Source organism: Corvus brachyrhynchos, unplaced genomic scaffold (genome assembly GCF_000691975.1).
Source record: "Corvus brachyrhynchos isolate BGI_N302 unplaced genomic scaffold, ASM69197v1 scaffold219, whole genome shotgun sequence".
In the NCBI taxonomy this organism is placed as follows: domain Eukaryota; kingdom Metazoa; phylum Chordata; class Aves; order Passeriformes; family Corvidae; genus Corvus; species Corvus brachyrhynchos.
In genome coordinates this window covers 806,862-830,192 of record NW_008240034.1, presented here as the reverse complement: position 1 = coordinate 830,192, position 23,331 = coordinate 806,862, and the positions used below count along the sequence as shown (strand labels likewise).

The 23,331-nt window shown below is 40.8% G+C and overlaps 2 protein-coding genes across 2 annotated transcripts in view; one reads left to right on the top strand and one right to left on the bottom strand.

Annotated features, from left to right (window-relative positions):
• Window positions 1-966: 966 nt before the first annotated feature.
• Window positions 967-2,656, top strand: CUNH19orf70 (chromosome unknown C19orf70 homolog; the record flags this gene model as incomplete). Its single annotated transcript, XM_017743800.1, has 3 exons — window positions 967-1,146; window positions 1,920-1,971; window positions 2,465-2,656. Coding segments are annotated over 3 exons (330 nt in total), but the record flags the coding sequence as incomplete, so codon positions are not given.
• A 2,008-nt stretch (window positions 2,657-4,664) lies between these two features.
• LOC103622115 (scaffold attachment factor B1-like) overlaps window positions 4,665-23,331 on the bottom strand; it is an 18,990-nt gene continuing 323 nt past the window's right edge. Inside the window, 21 exon segments of the mRNA XM_017743799.1 lie at window positions 4,665-5,028; window positions 5,311-5,362; window positions 5,480-5,592; window positions 6,048-6,169; window positions 7,047-7,089; window positions 7,582-7,719; window positions 7,965-8,258; window positions 9,048-9,154; window positions 9,526-9,617; window positions 9,935-10,074; window positions 10,981-11,057; window positions 11,153-11,302; window positions 13,019-13,119; window positions 16,091-16,140; window positions 16,569-16,755; window positions 16,757-16,867; window positions 17,767-17,794; window positions 18,383-18,445; window positions 20,508-20,714; window positions 20,800-20,864; window positions 21,814-21,918. Coding sequence (XP_017599288.1) covers window positions 4,899-5,028; window positions 5,311-5,362; window positions 5,480-5,592; window positions 6,048-6,169; window positions 7,047-7,089; window positions 7,582-7,719; window positions 7,965-8,258; window positions 9,048-9,154; window positions 9,526-9,617; window positions 9,935-10,074; window positions 10,981-11,057; window positions 11,153-11,302; window positions 13,019-13,119; window positions 16,091-16,140; window positions 16,569-16,755; window positions 16,757-16,867; window positions 17,767-17,794; window positions 18,383-18,445; window positions 20,508-20,714; window positions 20,800-20,864; window positions 21,814-21,918 — 2,375 coding nt within the window. The 3' untranslated portion in view covers window positions 4,665-4,898.

The window sequence follows — 23,331 nt, the reverse complement described above, 5'->3', positions numbered from 1 at the left end:
CCCAGCGCCTGGGAGCTCCCCGTGTGTGTCTGCACAAGCCGGGCAGGGCTCTGGCGCTGTCTGGGGACAAGCATGGACGCGTAACACAAGGCCGAGAACAGCGCGACGCTCGGATCTGGACGTACACCCGTAGCGAGGAAGTGCAGAAGGGTGTCCTTGGGAGCGAACAATGCATTTTAGCAGAGAAATCCCTTTTCCCCAAAATGCGTGTGAATGCACGACTTAAAAAAATGGCTCTCTCTTGTCAGCTGTATCTATCGTATGTCCTACTACTGCAGTACCGCTGTCTGCCAAGGTTTGGGTTGTCCCTTTGCACAATAGCTTTTGCTGGTTTTTTTAAAGGGGAAACCTCTCTGTCCTGTGAGTTTGGGAAAGTCGGTCTCCTCAGATCTCTTATTTATAATGAAAATGCCAAAAAAGGCCAAATATTCTCTTCCCTTCTTCCCTTTTGTGGGTTGCCATTGCAGCTGTAAAACTGGTGACTGTGCATCATGTAGGGGAATATTAAAAGCCTTGGCAATGCAAACACCATGGCCAGGTGTTCACTGGACTGTAAGGAGCTTCACAAGATACTGGTGTCTATCAGGTTTATCAGATAAATATCAGATTTATAGGAAGAACCACATCATTAACATGGATGGCTTGCCCACTGCAAAATCCTTTAGTTGCTTTTAGAAGAGGTATACGCCAGTGATTCTCAGACTTTAAAAAGTGGCACATGCTCTTGAGGTGCTTGGCACTTTCTCATTTTTTTTTCTTGAAAACCATCACTGATAAAATGTGAATTTGGTGCAGTTTCAAGGGGCTGACAGGGAATAGTTGTCCTAGGAAGGCAAGGAAGGTAGGTAGGTATTTTTCTGCTGATTTTTGCCTGCAGTAAGACATGAGATTTCGTTATTGATACCATCTCCTTGGCAGTCACAACCACTGAGAAAGATGCACTGATGGTCATAACGTGAACTGAACTGTTCTGATTTCAACTCTTTCAGGTTTCTCATCAAAGGAGGCCTGGCTGGAGCTGCTGTGTACGTGGCATATGACCAGGGGCTGCTGGGCAGTGGCACACAAGGTGCTGAAGCACTCAAAAAAGCTCAAGAAACGCTGCCTCCAGCTATCCAAGAGTGGACAAATTACCTGGGCTGGGAGGTAAGGGCTGCTCAGGTGATCCCTGCAACACAGACACCTCCTCTGAATGAGGAAGAGAAAATACGGGGGTGATACTCTGATTCCAGTGAGGCTGGCAGGAGTTTTACTGTTGAAAGTGGATTTCACATGGCAAATATTTTAAAGAGGATTGAAATGGAAGGCAAATAAAATTCTGAATTTGGGGCAGAGACATTGCTCACAGATGTTATTTCAGTGGAGAAGGGGTGACCAGCCCTGTGCAGGGTCAAGGAGGGGATTGCACACATGCTCTGGGAGATATTTCCCTATGTAGTGGTATTCCCAAGCTTCTTTTGAAGGATCCTACATGTTTAAAAAGAACCAATGAATATATTATCCTCCCAATTTCTTACATTGCCAGCAGTTCATCAAGTTGAATTTAAACTGCTTGAAGAGACCCCTCCTCTATGAGTAGTTCTTAGTTTTTAAAATCCTCAGAAAACAGGAGGCCTTTGCTTGAAGTTTGAAAAGGTTTTTCATAATTACAGACAGTTACAAACTAACAGTCTGCTGCAAGGAGACAACCACAGAGATGTTTTTTTTTCAGTAGCACCTAAATAATATTTTCTACCTTTTGCACCTACTTTATATTGCAGGAAAGAGCAAAGCCCAGACTTAAAGCATCATTTGAGGCTTACAGAGAGTAGGCACCTAAGTATTTTTGACATCTGAGGTCAAGAGGCTTTGCCAAGGTGATGTGAATTCCCAGTGAAACCCCTCAAGTGCTGATATTTTGTTTCTCTCTCTCTTTCTAGCTCCCCGCCACTCCAAAATTTGACTTTTCCCTCTCTGATTCCTGGAATAAAGGTAAAATAACTGCTCACTAACTGAGTCTGAACAGCTTTTCAGAAGGGATGAGCATTCCCACTGTTATTAGAATTTTAGATATTTTTGTTTGAAGGCCAAAGCATGTTAGAAGTATTCAGTAATATATAGTTTCTATGGTGCAGCAAAGAGTCTTCATATAATTGTGGGGAAACACAGTCCACAAATACTGTGACATGTCCAGCATCACCCATGGAGTCTGTGGCAAGGCCAGAAATAAAACAGGACTTAAACAAAGAACCCAGCTCAGTCTTGTAATTGTCTTAACTCATGTACAGGTGCTGAAGTTGGAATTTCTGTGTCACAAATGCTGTTGAGACAATAAAGCTGTACTGGAAGCACGAATCATTCAGGCCACAGTGTGTTTAAAAGCTGAGTTAGAGCTCAGGGTTTAAAGAGATCTACTATGATGGAGTTGGAAATTGGGCTCGAATGATGGTGATCTTGGGGTAATTCTTCTCTGCTTTCCTTGCAGGAGTGCACACAGTCATGTCTGCCTTGTCTGTAGCTCCCACCAGGGCCTGTGAATACACAATGGAAGGCTGGAAATACGTGAAGGATCTTGTGAAATGAACACGTTCTCCAGGGTTCAGGATTCTCTCAGTCCATCCCTCTGGAGGGCAGCTCGGCCATGTAAGGGCTACAATAAAAGACTTTGGAACTTCCATTTGTATTTGGGTTGGTTTTAGCCTACAGAGTGGAACAGTTGCTTTGTCTTAGCAGTGATCAAAGGCTCCAGGGATCACAGATAAGTTGGAATGAAGTGATGGCCATGTGCTGAGGAACAGCCTCTGTTCTAAAGCTTGGAAACTAAACAGATTATTCTGAAGCTGAATTAATCTTGACGGTGAATGCCATCTAATTCAAACCAAGCCAACAAGAGTTAAAAAAAAATTTTAAAAACCAAGGTAACAGTAAAATACGCTGTAAAAGATGGCCTAGGATGATCAGACAAGCACAGGGGAGAGTAAGTGAGCAGTTTATCTGCATGAAACATTCTGTTAGCATCCACTGTGCCCCAGTTGGCAGACTGTGCATATTTTCATTTTAACATAGATGAAAACTTTCATGAGGTCACTTTTCAGTCACAGCCAAGACAAATGTAAGGGGCACCAATAGCCTGGAAGGCATCAGTATTGTAAAATAAAGTTACAGATTGATTCTGTGTTTTTAACCCTTTTTGATGGGATTGTTATAATTACAGAATGAGCCAAAACACAACTGTGGAACAGGAAACAGCAGTGGGAGGGGAGAGAAGGTTGAGTCCTTACTCAAATTAGGAAGCAAATTTAAAACAGGAGGATAAAGAAGGATTTGCAATTTTGTTTCCGTTTTTAACAAATAGATACACGATGAAGCCAACTGCCCAGAGATTTCAGAGGATTTGCTTAAGATGCAAATGGCTTTAAAAAGTGCTTAAGTTAATTCCTGAAGGATGGGTCCATCAGCAGCTCTTAAAGCTGATGGTCCAGATGGAAGCTGCAAGCTCAGTAAACCTTGGGAGTTGTGTCCTGCAGGTGCCAGATGCTTCACCTCACTCCAGAACCCAGATAACCTCTCTCAATGCCCCATTTCTTCCCTAACTTTCCAATGTCCACTGATCTTGAAGCAGCACAACTTCGGTTCCAGGTCTACTCCCCATCTCACTGAGCCAAACCTCCCACTAAGGAAATTCTGACACTCATCTACAGAGTTATCCTCTCTCTGGCTTTTGCTACAAACCAAATATAACCACTCTGAACAAAGCACACTGTGTACAAACAGAATACTGCAGCTCTGGTATGCTTAGAACTCGAGTTCTCTGTGCTTTTCAGGACCTTCTCTACCACTTTTTTGCCCTTTGATGATTGCTCTCCTAAGCTTCATTGTTGTAATATGCTTTCTCCATTGATGAATGAAAAAATATCTTCAGGCAACTCATAAAAACCCCTTCTCTGAAGATGGAAAAAACCCCAGTGACCCTACAAATGAAAGTAACAGGATTTTTTTTCCTCTTGGCATCATAAAAACCATTTTAGGGTAAGGCTAAGGTCATGTTGCTCCAGAGGTATCTGCACAAAGATAAATCATAATTTGGATTTGACAAAGCAACAGATCATTTTCACCAATCTCAATCATGTTAGGTCCTCAACACATTCTTAAAATGAATCTAAAGTACAGCCAGTGGCTGCTTCTAAGGAAATTATGGATTACTTCTAAGGCAGTTATAGATTGCTAGGTAAAATTACTGGGCTAAAACTGGTGGAGTTTTGGGCTACCCTGATCCATCAGAAGCTAAATAAAGTGATTGTGGGTTCACAAGCACCTCTGCACTGTCTCTTACAGAAGCTGTGCTGCTATCACAGAATGTAACTCCTTTTTCAGACATTATCTTGCACATGAGACCAGATGAAAAGAATTCTTCACTACTTGCCCTACAAGCTCCTATGGCAATTTTGCAGTGGCAGGGTGTTCAAATTTTGACCACTCTGATCCACCAACGTTCACTCATGGTGGCACATGGGCTGGTTGTTAACTTTGACAGCTCTGAGGTAAACCACAGTATTTCATTATTTCTGGGAGTGCGAAGGGACACCTGTAAGGCATTTTGACACTTCCATCTTTGACACAGATTTAAATGGTTTAACATACAGCTGAAGAAATCAGTTTGACAGGGACTGCTGAAACAAAGCAAGTAACTGTAAACTGGCATTTATTTATGGAAAATGGAATGCTTCATTAACAAACATTTTTAAATGGGATATGAACAACACCTTACAAAACAAATGAGTTCACATTGGATTGAGTGACATAATATGGCAGCAGCTTAAAAAAAATTACACTTACAGTAGCCCATAAGTTACAATTAATGGTAACCCTGGGTAACAGATCTGTTTCACTTGCCACCTTGCATGAAAAACCAAACACAATCAGTAGCGACGGTTGAAACGAGGATCGTTCGGTCTGTTTGCTCTTTCCTGGCCAGCAAATCCTTCTCCTTGCATTCCTCCTCCGTGCATGATCTGACTCTGATTGCCACCCTGCATGAAACTGCCACGCCTGGAAAGGGATTTGGACATTTTAATGTTCTCTCATGCTGGTACAGTCAGATTGCTAGAACGGGTGTTCTTTTTGCATGATTTTTCACTCTTCCATAGGATGCACTATATAAAAGCCATGGGGATTATTTTATTATTCCTTGACACTTAAGTAACAAATTAGATAACTGATAAGATATTAGATAACTGATTTACTCCCATAAAATGTTTCTCTGGCTAATTTAAATAGAAGAAATGCCCCTTAAAAGGAAGAAAACTACTTTGCTGCTTTTAAAGTTCTTACCCTGACATGCCTCCACGATGCATCACATGGCCCGGTCTGCCTCTACCGCCACCTAAAGAAGTTCAAATGCTCCCTTTATATCCACAGCAAGTTTTACTTCATCTCCAAGAATAATGTCTGTATTTTCTTCTTTACATGGCACAGCTAAGGAGCTGTGCAAGAACCATACCTTGCCATCGCTCATGATCCCGTCCTATCATCCCTCCATCCACGCTGCTCTGCCAGGAACGATCTTGGTGCCCTTCAAACTTTCGACTGTGATCTCCCCAGTCACGTCCATCCCTGTAAAAACATGAAGTTCCCATCTTCTCATATGAGCCAGAGCACAAGAAATAGTTTTTATATTTGAATCCAAGTCACAAACGTACTCAAATGCTTTACCAAGGCTCATGTGAATCTTGTATTTATAGTGCTGCTAAGTCAAATCTCAGAAGAATCTTTCTGCTCAAACCAAGATGACAACTAAATAAAATACCGAGGAAGAACCACTATTCTGAAAATAGCAAGCTTTCATAGGAATATTAGTTAAAATTAATGGAAAGCATGATGACTTTAAGATGTGGAGGTATTAAAAAAAAATCATTCCAAGTGCACGTTTTGATGCACACGGCATCAAAACATTTGCAGTCCATCCAACGCTGTGGTGAAAGCTGGAAAAAAAAGAACTGTACTTCCAAAAACTTTGACATATGGAAATACTCCTTAGGTGCACAAGAAGAGGTGCTTTTAGTACTCACCGTGACTGTGGGGGTATCCCTCTGCTCTCACTCATCCTTCTGTCAGAGCCGTAGCTGCCCCAGCTCTCCCGGGAGTCCCGCGAGTGCCGGTCGGGGCCTCCGTGGCGCTCGTCTGGGTAATGCTGGAAGGCACAGAGAGCTCTTACAGGGCTGCACACACAGACCTGCTCACTGTTTAAACCTGCTCAGCTGTAATTCCTCCATCTCAGAATCAGCTGGGAGGGAAGGGACCTCCTGACATCTACTCAGGGTCAGCCAGGACAGGCTGTCCAGGAGAGTCTCCCAGTGGGTTTTGAGGATCTTCCCAGGTTCTCCAGGCAACCTGTTCTAGCATTGCCAGTTAAAGGGGATTTGAATTGTCTTCAGGTGGAATTGTGTTTCAGTTTGTGCTCACTGACTCTTGTCAGTGGGCACCACTGTGGCACCTGGCTGCACCTTATCCATATCCTCCCTCCCATCAGGAGCTAAAGCACATTGGTAAGATAAGCCCAGGACTCTGCATTTCCTGCTCTTGAACTTCGTGATATTCCCCTCAGCCCAACTCTCCAGCCTACCCATGTCCCTCCAAACCTCATAGTAAAGGCCACTGAGGATTCTATGACTCCCTAAAATTAATCTCTCACTGCTTGAATGAGCCCTGAAGGTCCTTCCCCCGCCCTCAAACACAAACATCTCGACAGTTCAGCTCTTACTTCCATGTAACCTCAGAGTGAATATGTATTTTTGTACTTTTGCCTCTTCTATGCAATCTTTCGGAATACTCTCTTTTGACACAACTCACTTGCTTTGATTTCTATCAGAATAATTATATCTAGCTTCTATAGTAAGTCTTTGAACTGAATTTCATCCTACTGAAGAAAACAAGACAATCTGATTACTCAAACATATTTTGGTGGATATAATGTAATTCTCAACTACTGAAATTTAATCTCACACACACTATAGAAAATCAGGTTATAAGATGTTAAGATATTTCTGTAGCTCTATAAAGCAACTCACTTGTCCATCCCGATCTCCCATAATTGTCCTGGAGCCATCTCTCCTAGAAACAGATGATTAGAATCAGACTGTGGTAGTAAAACACACAGCAGTCTGTAAAAATCCATCTATGTAAAACACAGATGAAAAATCCTGCACATCGTGTCACATCAACAAAAGGCATAAACAGCTGGAACATATGGAAACCATGACACATTTTGGATTCCTGGAAAATCCAGTTAGTCCTAAGGTATAAACCAAAATATTCTTGTTAGAATTCTAGGTGCCTAAAATATTATTGAGAAGTTTTCCAGAATCCTATAAATATGTAGAATTGTAAAAATACTTTGCCCAAGCCTGCCAGAAGCTTTAACTCATGTCACAGTACAAATCTTTTCATGGTTTTGGAAGAGAAAGACCACAGCCACTAAACAGCACTTGAAAAATAAAATGCAAACCAAGCACACACCTACTTTAAGTAAAGGCAGCAAAATGTGACATTAAAAACGTATTTTTGTCTTTTGTTTTCAGGCACGAGTGGAGGTAAGACTCCAACCTGTCTATTGAATGCTCCTGGTAACGCCCACGATCCCTGTGATCGAAGTCATGGAAACGATCCTGGCGACTGAAATCTGAGTGGTACCTGTCATTCATGGCCATTCGTTTTGCCTCTGGCCAGTAGGGATCATCCCTCCTGAAAGACAGAACAGACTCATTTTAGCCCAGATAATGCCTTTTGATATTGGTCCTCCTTCCAAACCAAAAGAAGGGTAATTAAGTTCAAAAGGGCGTTGAAAAGCCTGAGCTATTAAATATGATCATCTCAATGCAACCAACAACTGCTGAGAGCACATGTACGGCTTTTTCCAGCCCAGGCTGGTGAGACAGAACCCAGCAGTGATGTTTTCCAGTGGCATCACTTGGATTTGGTGGCTTTACCTGCCATCTATGTCATAAGGTCTCCTCATGGCAGAGCGCCGCTCCTGCTCGTAGCGCAGCTGCTCGTGCTGGCGCCGCAGCTCCTCCCTCTCGCGCTGGATCCGATCCTGCTCCCTCCTCCTCTCGTGCTCGATGTGCATCCGTTCCCTTTCCAGCCTCTCCCTCTCCATCCGTTCCCGTTCCAGACGCTGCCGTTCGATTTCCAGTCTCTCCCGAGCAATCTCGAGCCTCTCCCTCTCTTCCCGTTCACGGATGGTCTGGAGGTGCTGCTGCCTCTCCCGGCGCTCGCGTGTGCTGTTTCAACAGGCAAAAGTTACACGTGGAATGCTCCAAAGAATAAAGCAAGGTAAAATAAAAGGCAAAGTGTTAAAAATTAAAACCACAGTGGCTGCAAACTTGCATGATCTCCCTGGGAAGGGCATGGAGGGAAAGATATTCAGTGTACACATGAATTTATTTAGAGACTGATCAAATGACTCCCACAAAACCCACCCTGGGGGTGAATACTTCTATATGGTCATGAGAATGTGAATCCAATTGCCCACATATACTTCCATACGGTCAGGAGAATCTGAATCCAATTGCCCACAGTTCATTTCTTATACTGAAACAAAATATCTGTGAAGAATATTTTATTTCTGTGAAGAGAGCTGGGATGGTATGGTGGATAATGACTCCACTAAAGCTCAGGAATTTAACTATGAGGGAGAAACTTTTTCCTTTCCAATAAAAATAACAAAAGCATTTTCCCCCTGTTCAATTCAACTACTGTCAGGTGAGAAATAAAGTTTTGTAATGTGCAGAAAACATGGAATTCAGGTCACAGTTCTAGCAAGGAATCTGAAGGGTGGCAATTATCACCTTTAAACATGAATCTATTAAACATATGAAACAAAGAAAAAGCCCCACCAAAAAGAATTAAATACCTAAATTAAGTTCAACAGATACCCATAAAAATAAACAAAGTTACAAGAGGGGAAAAAAAATTGAAGGCCTTTTTCTCTCTCAGTCTTATTTTAATAAAAATAAAAGATATATATATTTTAGGCAAAAAAACCCAAACGATGTCAGTGCTGCTCTTACCGGCGCTGCTCTGCCTCCCTCATTTTTCGCTGTGCTTTGATTTTGTCAAAGGGGACAATCCCTTGTCTCTCTCTGCTCTCTGATTTGCGGTCCTGGCTCTTAACACTCTGTATTTAAAAGAGAAACTTTAATTTATTAAACGACAACCATCACAAACAATACTCTTAAGCTCTGTTTCCATTTGTACAGTTCGTATCTCCAAGGTTGGGCCCTGCTTTTTTCCAAAAGCTGTTCTTTTTCTAACGTTACAGACACCATATATTAAGACAGTAATACCTTGCCTCATTTGTTTGGCAGGATTTGAGTGCTGAATATGGTGTTGGCCAAATGAGAGGTATTTTAGTAATTAAGATCTAAATCCCTGCTACAGAAACTCTAATTTGACAAACTGGCAAGACAAGTGTGGGTTGCATGTAGCCTGGCAGGATTCAGGATTTGTTTCTAAGGAAGATGTTTTCCATGCAGAAGCATTACTTACTCTGTCTTTTGATGTAGTGGATGTTTTCACACTAATAACAGGTTCTCCTTTGGATTTATCCATGACTACTGTTCTCTCTGTTCCTTTACTTCCTAAATAAATCAGAAGTGGGAAAAACCAATCAAACTACATGATGTACACCACTCATTGCTACGCCAGAAGTTCTGTTCTCTAAAATGTGAGAATGGGCATTTAACTCTCTCTTCAAAACCAATTCTTTCACTCCACCTAACCCAGGTACTTCTTTTAAGGATTGCACAATGTCAAACATCTCCCCTTCCCCTTATACATTCTGGATTTCCAATCAGAAACAATCCTAGAACATTTCTTTGGAAAGAACTACCTACAATTAAATATTCCTACATCAACATATCTTTTACTCTATTAAAAAAAACAACAGTCAAATTACCTGATTTAACAGTTTTAGGTTGATCTGATGAACCAGACTTCTGCTCATCTTTATCTTTTTTTTCCTTTTCATCTTTGTCTTCTGTCTTTTTAGGATCATCTCTTTGGTCAGATTTCTCATCCCTTTTAGCACCGCCAGGTCTGTGGATAGATATTGATACAGATTAGACTAATACAGACTAAGAGAAAAGAAAATTCAAGGAAAATGCCAACAACACACCAACAAAGTAGAATTCTGATGTGTAACAACCATAATTAGACTTCCAAACTTTTCCTTCCACAACTTCCTGCTCCATAAAACAAGATATTCAGACCATCCCGTGCAGGTGTCAGAACTTGGCCAGGATTCAGGTATCTCAACTGGAAGCATGAGGACAAATTCACACCATTAAGCACACCATGTGCTTAATGTCCACAAAGTTTCTCACACAACGTGACAATGAACTGTTTTTGTCAGGCAACTTGGTGAAATAAAAGCAAGAAGTTCTCAGCAAGTTGCATTTAAGAGAAGTTATGCCCCGAGAAGATAATTAAGGCAAAGTGCTTAGTGTTTAATTCACTCTCTTAGTGCCTTAATCAGCTACTTTCAGTAATGCTAGAGAGGAAGAGCACAGTGCTCAGGAGGAACACAATCTGGGAACAGATCTTGGACAATTTTCTTTTAACTGTCTGGGACCTGGAGGAAACTCTATTCCAGTGAGAGACACAAGGTAAGGAGAAAGTGAAATTCTCAAATGGTCTTTCCTACAGACTTAAGACATGAAAGCTCCACAATTATTACTAAACCCCAAATAAGGCTAAATTTAAAGCGTGTGCTTGAAAATGCAACTTTCCAGTGCCTACTTTAAAGCATGCAATAGAAACATTTTAAATTAGGCACTGAACATCAAGTGACGTTTATCTTGTAGTAAAAGCTGAAAAAATCCATGTACTCCTGTTTTTGAATGTTTGCCACAGAAATTCTTATTGTAACTTTAGTTTTTCCTGACATCAACACAGACTGAAGAACAGAAAACACCTTTGGTAGGAGAATTTTCAACACAGTACCTCTCACTGACTGTTTCTCTCTTTGCTTCACTCTCTTTTTTTTCACTTGTCTTCTTCCCAGCAGGTTCATTTTTTGCCTGAAATTTATTTTGCACATCATCAGCTGAGAATGTGGCCTCGATCATTTGCACAATCTGGTGGGAACTCGGTATCTTTGAGGACAAGTACTCACTTTTTCCACAGAAATGATCTTGCCATGCAGCTCTGTCTTGTGCAGGTGAGTGATGCACTTTGTGGCCTCCTCGGCCGTGGACATCGTGACAAAGCCGTAGCAGCGAGCGCCAGGACTGCGAGCGTTGGTCACCACCTTGGCACCCACCACCTTCCCAAAAAAACCAGGAATTACTCTCCCTGTGACAAATCCCTCACGTTTAACAGCAAGAACTACAAGCTCCTTTTCTGCTCTTTTTAATTCCTGGCCATTGCCACGCAGGAAACTTCTGGTTTTGAGAGATTAACAAATACAAAAGGAGCATTGCTTGGAGCTATGTTTCTTTTACCAATGGAATGCTACAAAAGCTGAATCAAGAGGTGGGAGCCAAAGACTGAATTCTCTTCTGGAGAAAGACCACAAGGGAACAATATCAAAAAAAAAGGGCATCTAACTCTACATCAACAAAATCACTTTGCTCAAGTATAAAATAGTAAAAACCAATACAAATTTTTAAGGCAATTTCCACATACACACTAATGCTCAACTGCTAAGTGCCAGCTTCCCTCCAAAAAATGTTTGTATGTCACTGCTGAGGCACATCAGCAATGTTATCTGCAATCTTCTTTACAAAACAGGAAGTTTCCCCAAAAACTAGAGCTTGAAAAAGGCACACAAATGGTGTTTATTTATGCTCAGATATTCAATGCAGCTCACTTTGTAATAGAGAAATCAATCATATTTCAGGTGTGATGTTTCAAAGTACAGCTGAATGAAGAACCTACTTCTGAGCATTTAATTTATTGCACATGTACATCTACTTCCAGGAAGCTCTGCCTCTGCTAATACCCTGAAGAAAATAACAATATTTTATTTAAATGACTAAATGGCACCATGACATCTATCTAGAACCAAATACTAAGTTGTTTGTTGTTTACTTTTTAATCACATTTAAAATTTACTGGCACATCTCTATAATCAACATTTTTGGTTACCAGATGGAATTCTAAGCAAATCAATGGAAGTATTGTGTCACAAGGAGCATTAAAAAGGTTTTACCAGTCCCATGACTTTCAAACTCCAAGCTGTGCTACAATTAATCCATTTTTGTACCTATCTGTAAAGGCATATTTAAGTTTCAGAGTATTTTCATCAGTAAAACATTCAATGGCAGGTTGTCAGCACATACCATTTGCTTTTACTACAATCAGCTGACAGTAATCTGTAAATAGGCCTCAGAGGTCTGACAAAAATCCTTACTGATGGCTCTGCTATCAGCTTTTTATTGAGCTCTTTCCATTTTCCAGCTGACAGGGAGATTTGACATTTTGTCTTTCCTTAACAGCAACTGCAGGACCTCTCCTGCCAGCAAAACCAAACAACACCTCCCCATATCCCAAACTACCCAAACAAGTGTTTTTTAAAGGAACTGCCAACTCTTGACAAAAATGAAACTTTAGGTACTAAGGCAATTCCTAAGATACTCCCCAGCAATTTTGTCTCAACATTTACTGCATATTTTACTTAGTCCTAAAGAAGTCTTTAATAAACATTAAATTCACAGCTGACTGTGAATTTTCAGCAGGTGAAGATACCATACTGCAGCACAGGAGACAGAAAAATGTGTAAAGTTATTGACTATTTCAAATAAAGGATCACAAAGGGAATTTTGTATTTGTTTGGAAGTGAGCAACAGAATAAAAAAACCCCCAGTCATTCAGTGTTATTTTTTCCTTGATATCCCACAATATTCTTGATAATTGGATTCCTTTTGTTGGTACTTCAGTGATGGGAGCTTAAAAAGTCTTATTAACACAGTTTCTAGCCAAAAAAACCAAACCAAACAAACACTGGAACAAAAAGAAACCAACAAAAATAACCCCTTACCTTTCCATATTTGCTAAACAGATTCTTCAGATCTGTAGCTCTGGTGGTGGAAGCCAATCCACTCACCCAAAAGTTTCTACCAGAACTGCCAGCACTGCGACCTAGTTGGGAAAACAAAGAGACAAAACCAAAACATACCCCAAATCCTAATTATTTGAATTAATTACTTGAATTATTATGCGAATTAAAATGGAGCAGGATCACAGATTTTTAACTTTTTAAAATCACAGAGCAAGTGAAATGCATTGTGTGACACTCTCCTCCCATGATTTGCTTTGCTGAAGGTAAGGAGCATTACAAGTTCAAAAATTTGGGTGGAACTACGAGTTTTGATACAGAAATATTTCATATCATTCTTCAAGAAAGCAACTGGACAAGGGCATCTCTGAATTAAGTGAGGCTCTTGAAAGCATGTCAGAATAGATCCCAGTAACTTACAGGAAAGGAGAGCAGCCCTGTAAGAGTTGTGGGGAACTGTGTCTGCACCCCAGGTGTGCTCATGTCTTGCCTCCTTATCTCAACTCCAAGGGAATGCTGATGGGATGCAGAATTCCTCCCAAGGAAAGCCATTCACCATCAAGAAACCAAGGAAATGTCTCTGTTTCTGCCCACAAAGATCCACAGTTGGGATACAGAGTCTGACTTCAGTTGCAGGCGTTAGGAAAGACCTGGCCTGCTTTAGCTATGCAAGAACTACAGAACACCTGGCCAATTTTCCATCTCAGCTACAAAGGTAATTTAATAAATGCTAATGAACTTGCCAAGTCTGAACACCCAACATCAGGTGACTAAAGACTGACCTGAACTCCAAGGTTTAGTGTTTGCATGAAGCATTTACACAAGGATACTGTTTCCAGTCTCCTTTGAAATGTCTTTACTGTCCTTCTGTCAGTCTGGGCAGTTTCAAGGCCTCAATGAATGGGTTTCACTCCAGCTCCCTGTTTTCCATACTTCTGTTTTGGTGGTTTTTTGGTGATATATGGAATTTTACAGAACCTCTTTCATCGAGGGAAGGAATTTTTCCCAGAACCTTTCCAAAATGCTATTTGGGTGTCTTTCCATCTTCTACTTCCTGATAATTTCAGTCATTGGCACGAGTAACTGAGAACACAGATATCAATATTTACACAAGTTTCCTAGGAAAGGATGCAGTAATTTGTATCAATCTCTTACAAAAACACCCAAACCACAGAGAGGTTTTTTGTGTAAAGGTGAGTATACACCTGCCATCATCTATCTCAAAAGTGCACGGACAAAGGTATGTCATGCACACAAATACATGGGGGATGCATTGTCTTGGTGTTTTAAAAAGCTGAGCCAAAGGCTTTGATGCTTTTACTCCACACATTTCTACAATTTAGAAATTACTACCTGCAGTTACTCTGGCAACAGAATCCTGGAGAAAGAAGAAAGTGCCCATTTTTCTATTTTCTGCTATTTTACCAATGAGTTTCTTAAGATTTTTAAGACTATGTTAATGTCCTTTTTGATTAAGGATTGCTCAGTCTTAACATCTCCAGGTTCTTCCCTCCCATAAGATTTTAAAAAGTGCTCCTGCAATGGTACTGCACTTTTGAGACAAAGAAATACTGGGACTTGAAAATATTTAACTTAGAAACAAGAACAGTGCAGACGTTGGGAGCCAACCACCAACACTGGAGACATCTTTCAGATGAGCATCCATTGACTGCCAAATCCACCAGGGTGAGCTCATGAATTTCTTTTTCTGCACTCTTGTTGACACAGTTTTCAGAACGAATGCACAGAACATAGAAAATTCTTCATCCCAAATAAAATCCTTTCATACAGGTGGGCACATAGCAATGTATGAGTCAGAACTGACTTGTATATAGTTTTTTAGCTTCCTTCTGGCTCAGTCACTTTGCTCTGCATGCAGAGAATGTTACAGAGCCAAGCAGCTCCTTCTCACCACTGCTGCTCACTAAGCCAGAAAAGGAATAAAACAAATGCTATGGACCACAGCATGTCCTTTGGAGAGTGGGATGCAGGAGCAAGGTGGTTATCAGACACCCAAGCTCCTGAAGGCTGCTTTGAAAGCAAACCCAGCTAAGAGTTTTCTCAGTCTCACAAAAACAACACACTCGAGTCCTTAGGTAAATGACAGCATGCACAGAACATTCCCTGAGATATTCTGAAGTAAGAGAACACAAGATTACAGACTGAACCCAAATTGACTCTAACAAGGCTGAAAGGGAGGTCCAGCAGCTTGTGCAAATAGGTATAACCCAGGACCTCTGAAAAAGCAGCTGACAGGGAGGTGAGTCTGGGTTGCAAACCCCAATTAAAACCAAACCAATTCCTCCTGTCCAGTTGGCAGGCAGACCTCATAATGAGTTTCTTGCTTTTTATAGGAATTGCTGGTGTTTCCACACTTAAAAGTGCTGAACTACCTGCCAGCAGCATGTAAGAAGAATGTTAACAGTCAGATCTAAATTTTCAGCCCTGGGCAGGCAGAAGAGAACAGAGAGGTGGGGTGAGCTGCAAAGACTCAGCTGCCTGGTGTATTAAAAGCAAGAAGGCATCTGACACTGATAGAAATATTTTCTTCTTGCTTATGATGCATACTTGCACCATGAATAGGATCTGCAGGACAAAGATTTAATAAAATCAATGTAATTTGAAGACAACATTAAACTGTAAGATTTGTGGCATGTAAATATGTGAATTCTAGATCCCAAATCACTTCAGCAAAACAGAAGATGGGAAGGAGAATTCTAAGTGTATAGTAGAGCAAACACGATTGCAAAAGGTTCCTGACTCACTAACAGCTGTTAGTGAGCATCTCCAGTGCCAAAAAAGACGTATTAACCATGTATTAACATCTACCTTTAAAAATCAAGATACAAACAAAACAGCGCAATGCACATGTTCTGAAAAAATGCATATAAGGAAAATACTTATTTTAACGTGAATAAAGAAAATCCAGACAGAAGTGAGTTTATGCTATTTAACAACTGCTTGGAGTGCAATCAATTTCTGCTGAAATAACCCACCCAAGACAAACAGCTATCCAAGCAATCATTGAAGTTTTATATTTGAAAACAAACATACCTTTCTCATCTTTTGAGATTATCTTTGTATCTCTGTCCTCCTCAACAGGGCTAAAGAAAAAACACCACATTATTCAAGTCAGAAAGAAAAGTAACTAAATATAAATTATGAAAAAAGCTAAAATTAAATACCTACCAGAAAATATGTTGCAAACGAAAACACACCTTTGTATACTTGATTTAAGAAATCTGACAAGAAATAACGAAGTCAGATTCTTAAACAGACTTACATTAAGAAGATGATTACAAATAAGAGTAATTTGGGAAAACAACCTTTGAAGGTTGATGAAGGAAAGAAATCAAACCCATTGCGTTTAAAAAAATAAAAATATCTGCACATGGAGAAATAAAAGAGACCTTTAGGAATAGGCTACAATTTCATCAGTCTCGGAGGCCAATTGAAGGAAACAGCTTATTCGCATCACTTAAGGACCAATGATAAAAGATAGCATCTGGTCTATAACGGAGAAAAAACAAACCTCTTTTTCTGATCACCGCCCTCACTGGCTGAGGACTCTTTAGTGGCAGGGGAAGATTCCTCTGAATTAGCTTTGTCTTCTGTTCTCTTGCCATCTTCTTTGCTATCTCTGGCTTCGGCACCTGCGCCTTTCTCCGCTGTCTCCCCACTAGAGGCTTCCAGGCCTTGGGAGCGTTTGCTACTCTGCTGGCCCCGCGTGACTGGCTTCCTGCGCACGCGGCCGCTCCGCTTCGGGAGGTTCTTCGTTAAGTAGCTCAGATTTACAAGTTTCCCCCAAAATGTCGAGTATTTTCTCATTTTCTACGGATTTAACAGGAATAGAATGGCACAAGATTTAATCACCAGGGAAATACAGCAATCACAAATGTGGAACTGGCATGGCTGCCACACTAACACCAAGAGAACTGCTAAGCTACACAGAGATTGGAAAACCCTAGTGTACACAGTGTTACAGCTACCACGCTAACTGCTCTCTCACACACTGCCAAATCAGCCCTAGCACCTCAACAGGGAAGAAAAATGCCCCCACAGATTTAACAAAAAACTTCGGGCTCAGCCTTCATATTCTTCAGCAAATCGTTCAGCTCTGTTTCTTCTCTAGTTAGCTTCCAGAGTCCGAGATGCTTAACTGAACGTATCAAGGCACTGAGAGTTCAATTTTTAAATTTCTGTGAAATTCTTTTAGCAGAGACAGTCCAACATGAGAACTGGGCATCTTCTGATGGTGCATGAGTGTGTTTGCAGTCCAGAAAGGGAATAGTATCTGTATGAAATTTCCATGAAGAAACTCTCTTCTTTCTTCTGTATCCAGTAACTAATCTTTACACTTTAATGCCCTACAATATCTTTTTACTGCTTTCACTGCTCTCTACTTAGTAACAGAGTTAAGGTGTGTGCAATATCACAAGATCTGTTTACAAGTAGAATATTTAGCTTTTAAAACTGTGATTAAACTTCTCTAAATCCATTTATGTAGTTTAACAGGTTTTTAAACCATTTCATTTCACTGGAAGTATTTCAAGCATCACTTCACAGATCTGGGGATATGATTGGGTTTCCAATCTCTATGACCCTGCATGATCTGGATTGTCCATTATAAAAATAATGCAAATTATGTTTGTTTGCTTGGGTTTTTTAATAGTTAATGGTTTAAAAAGTATTAGTTGAAAAGACAGGAATATGTTTTTCTTTAACAGTACCTGGCTCCAAGTGTAGCTTCTCCATTTTCTGTTTGGGAAAAAAAGACCACAGAATAAGGACTTTATAGAATGTATCATCTAACACAGAAAAATAGCACCTGCCCAATCCCAAAATTGAAACTACACAAATTCATCTACTACATTTAGCACTTTTTTTCACTGTCCACTGGAAATAAGTATTTTATATAGGTGACTTTTCTGGCCCATTAAAGCCAAGTCAAAATATCAGCCACAACTACATTCTCTCAAATAACTCCGAATTTTAAAGAGACCAATAAAGTATCTTTGTGTACCACCACACCAATTACAGAGTAAAAAACAAATCCAGCTACTACTTCATATAATCAGTGGGAGAGAGAAGAAATCAACAAGTCCCTTTTTATCTGCCATGAAAATGAAGGAAGTCTTGAGAGCTGACTGAAAAGTAGGGAGAAAACCACACGGCACCCTCATTTCACAGACCGTGCTGAACAAGGTTACCAATGTCTTGGATTCTGTTACAATTTCATATTATAGTCACATTTTCTTTCTTGTAGTATGAGAACTGAGTAAATATTAATAATATGACATATTGATTAACATGAGAATCTGAAATACAGCTACATTTTAAGTTTACCTTCATTTCAATTAAATCAGAAGAGGAGGCTTCTAAATTGTTTTCAATTTCATCATAATCTTCCTAAAAGAGTAAAAAAGGAATGAAAGCATTTCTTACCAAAAGCAGCTTAAGGAGAATACACCTGTATTTAATTTTTCCTTTCAAGAAAACATGAAATATTTTCAAGTGCTTGACAGATCTCACTTACTACTTCAGAGTGTGACCCAAAAATGAACAACATGTAAACATACCTCATATTTAAACATCTTTCTCCAATTACTTTTCATTTTAATTTTAACAGGACATTGTCTATTTGTAAGTTATTCTTAGTCTTATTTCACATTTCTGTGGTTACTGAACATGTTTTTTCATTTTCCCACTTTTTAACTTTAGTTCCTAAATGAAAAAAACACGTTAGAAACGAAGCTGACTCAGCTTTACACTTCTCCAAACCAAAAACATATCCCAAAAATCTTACTTCCTTAAAGAGCTGAGGGTAAGATGCAACCAAAATTCATTGGTTACATGAGATTAATTTACAGAACAGCACAAAATTGCCTTTCAGGTGAAGTGGATGCTGTTGCAATGACTCTGTGTTCAGTCCCATGAAAGGGGAGATTTTCTCCCAAGCCTTTGTGTTTGAATGCTCTGTTGGAGTGCAGACACCACAGCCAGGCTCTGTTGAAATCCCTGCAAGGGGGGGAACTCAGAGGTACCTTGTAGCTGGTAAGCCACAGAGTAGCTGTCAACCAAAGGAAAACAAAGAAGATTTCTTGTTGTTGAGCCAGGCAAACGCACAGCTCTGTGCCAAGGGTTACCTCAGATGTAATACTGATGTCACCCACCTCCAAGGTATGACCACCCCCCAGTGAACAGGACGTACAACTAGAGTCACTCAAGCTCCACCTAAATGTAAAAACAGTACAAAAGTAAGCTAAAAGTGTGGAGAAGTTAGGGGAGGCTCCACTGTAACAGTCTGAACCTGTCTTCTCCCCTTTAAGGATGTCTGTTGAGTAAGAATACTCTTAAGCATGATGAACTCCAGCCAGCTTTTGTTAGGAATTAAAGCTGGTTAGTATAGTGGGGGAGTTTTTTTTCAGACAGATACTACCACCAGCAATCCTTAAGCCTTAAGCTGTCACAATTTTCCATGACATTAATGATGTTATTCCATAAAAGGTTGGGTGTGAGTCCTTCAAAGGCACCAACAGCTGCCTGCAGTGAGTAACACACTCAGCTGAGGAGACCTGGGGCAGGGGGCTCTGTTACGCTCTGATTGTGTGTGATCTCTCTGATCCAGGGGTCTGCGCAGTGAAGGGTCCACAGAACAGGATGCTGACACTTTTTGAGCCCAAGGGTCTTGGCTTTCCCATGGCACTGACAGACCAGTCAAACAAAAAGGCTTTGAGAAAATCTCCCTTTTCAGTTGAAAGAAGGTAAACGATAAAAAGTTGAAGCAGATATGCAGAAGGCAAAGAAGGAGAATATATTCTGTTTTGTGAGTGAACAGCCTAAAAGAAATAAAAAACCCAAACCCACAAGGATCCAAGAAGGATAATATTTGGGGAGTGAATGTGACATATGGATAACCCTGTGCTGTCTGCAAAAGACATTGCAAGCTGCTCTCAAAACCAAGCCAAAAGCCTGGCAATGTCAGAACAGGGCAACACAGGAAGTTCTTCTTTTATTAATCTCCATAAGAAAACAGAACAACACAACTTCCTTAAACCAGAGCATTTTGTCTGCAAAAAAGATATCCAAATTACCTAAGTTGAAAATGTATTTTTCTCTCTCCCCATAAACACCTACATGGCTGGGTGTATGCATATATACACTTTGACGTATAGAACATATAAACAGGAAGAGGGAACACAGACACTAACACAGCATTTTCAATTCCAGACTCCTTTCACAGCAAGCAAAGGTGATACTGAAAGGTAGGGAAGATGGCAACTCATCTACTGAGAACATTTCAAGCCTCAAGAATATTTACCACTTAAAACACTAGGACATGAGAGCTGTGAATGGGAAATAGAATCCAGATCACATTCAGATCCGATATTCTACTGGATTGAAATACCTTATGTACCCATATCCCTATTAAATATCTTCTGGAAAATTACAGAGACCTCTACTCACTCACCTCATTTTCTGTTAGCTGATCAGGAAGTTCCTTCATTTCTGCTTCGACATTATCTTTATTATCAGACAGAGAATCAAGAATATTGTCAGGACTATAATCTTCTCCGCAGTCTACAGCACTGCTGTTATCTATTTCAGCTTCATCTAAAACACTAATATCCATCATGTCAATATCCTGCAAGGTATCCAGATTTGCTTCAATATCCTCCTACAGAGAGAAAAAGGGTAAATGTGTAGTTATTGCAGGTTACCTGATGCACTTTCTTAGTAACTGCAATCATGATTTCACTTACTTGCCCATCTCTGGAGTTTTCTTCTAGACCATTGTCTTCCACACCTTCTTCTTCTGGCTTCCTTCCTACAAACAATATCACTGCAGTGAGATGTAGCACTACATTTTGTAACATGTTTAAGCTTTGGTGAATTATCTCTTGAACACTCAGTTTGTTTCAGCAAGTAATCATTACGAGGCGGATTCAGAAGTCTGGGTCATATGGATATAACTGAGGTCACCTTGCCACTCCATAAAAGCAAGAAGCAGGAGCATGAACTACAAGTAGCACAGTATTTTTCTAAAGCTACAGTCTCATTCCACAACACTTCAAAACCTAAAAAGACACAACACCCTCTGGGTAATCCATTTAAAAGTAACACCTTAAGATTGTTACAAAAAAACACCTCCCTTAATTAAATGTATTCAGAATGAGTATTTACTTTCAAGATCTTGGACATGAATCACATTTATGCACATCTGTCACTCCCAAACTCCTACTGCTATTCAAAGACAACAGCTCTTTCTCTATTTTTAGCCAGTCTGACTTAGAAGAAGCAGCTTAATAATCTGTTTCTTTTCAGAAAATATTCTTTAAGAACTGGCCATGAGCAATTCAAATAAGCCACAAGTAACATGGCACGCAGAATATTTAATATTTTGAAGCAACATATGGTTAAATATAGCTACAGTTTAAATATAGTTTAAATATAATTATAGGGGCTTTCCATGGAGCTTATGCTGCAGCTGCTTGCTCTGTACCTGACACAATTCTACACATGGTAACAAATACAGAAACATCTGCAATTTGTGGTTTCATCTTCACTTTTCAAGACTTGCTAATAAAATACAGTCAGGTATCATATTATCACTTAAAATTGTTATTGCTCATTAATGCAAAAGAGTTTTACCATTTTCCATAAGGTAAGAAGCAATTTAAAAAAAAATTAAACTAATGTAACAGGAGAAATCAAGTCTGCATGCCAAATTCTAGCTACGTGCAAACAGTGGAACTGCAAGTGTCCAGACACCATACCTTTGCTAGTTCTTTTTGGCATTCTTTTCGTGGTCAGCTCTGAGGCCACGGGAATTTCGTCAGGATCTCCTCCTTCCTCCTCAATGGCCTGTTGGAGACAGCAGGATTATATCCACTGTATTATTTGCTTGTGTGCATTTGTAGTGGATTGGGATGGGCAGTTAATTCTCTTCACAGCAGCTGATAGGGGGCTGTGGTTTGAGTTTGTGCTGAGAACAGTGCTGATAACACAGGGATGTTTTAGATACTGCTGAGCAGAGCTTACACAGAGCCAAGGGCTCTTCTGCTCCTCTGCCCCAGCAAGCAGGATAGGGGCCACAAGGAATTGGGAAGGGACACAGCGAGACAACTGCCCAAAGGGTCTTGTGCTCAGTAATAAAACTGGTGGAAGCTGGTGGGGCTGCCATTACTTGGGGGCTGGCTCAGCATCAGTTGAGCTGGTTGACACTATGGAATTATTTTCTTTCATGTCACTTGTTTGTCTTACGTGCTTTATTAATTTCTTTCATCCATGTCTTTTTTTTTGACCCTTACATTTCTTAAGATTATAAAACTATCTTTGTCACAATCCCACAAGTTTACTATCCCTTTCACCCTTCCACTTCTAGCCCTCATCCTGAGTGAGTGGCCATGTGGTGCTTGGCTGCCTGCTAGGATTTAACCACAACTGCATTTTTAAGGATTTGTGACATGGAAACATTGGCGTCTCTCCCCAGTTCAGGTGATACAGCCAGGCAGCTGTATCACCTGTCAGAAATACTAAATAATAAGGTGCAACACACACACAATCCCCACAGCCAAATCAAGCTACTACTCTGCAAATAAGCACATTAATGGTATAACACTGGGAGAGACTCTTACAGGAGCTCAGGTGCATGAGTTTTTTCTCAATGTGCAGGCCTGTTAGAACCCATAAAAGGGCCAAGGCTGACCGTGCCGTTCTGGCCTCATGGAAGTCTGTGAGAACACATTCCAGAGAGGTCGGAGAGATGGAGTCGGGTGAAGTGTGGTGGTGCCAAGCAATAGGGCAGAAACTGATGCACAGAAAGTTGCACCTTAATAGGAGGATAATATTCTTTACTGTGCGAGTGACCGCGCACTGGAACGGATTGCCCAGGGAGCGTGTGAAGTCTCTCTCACTGGACATACTCAAGAACTGTCTGGACGAAATCCTGCACCATGGGCTCTAGGACAAAACCCTACCGGAGCAGATCACCCACTGTGATCCCTTCCAACTTCACCCATTCTGTGAACGGTATAGAGAGAAAGGACGAGGAGAGATGTGAGAAAGGGGCATATGCGTGTATGTCGGGGGAACGGGAGAGTAAATCGGGGAAGGACGCGCGGACGTCGGGGTCAGGCAACAACGGAAAGGTCGGGGCCATATCAAATTCCACCCAGCGCAATCTGAGCCGCGCTCCAGAGCGGCGACGGAGCGCGGGCGGCGGAATGGGCGCCCACACCACAGAGCGGCGTAATGAAGCCCCGCAAAGGCAATGGCTCTGCAGCGGCCGGAGC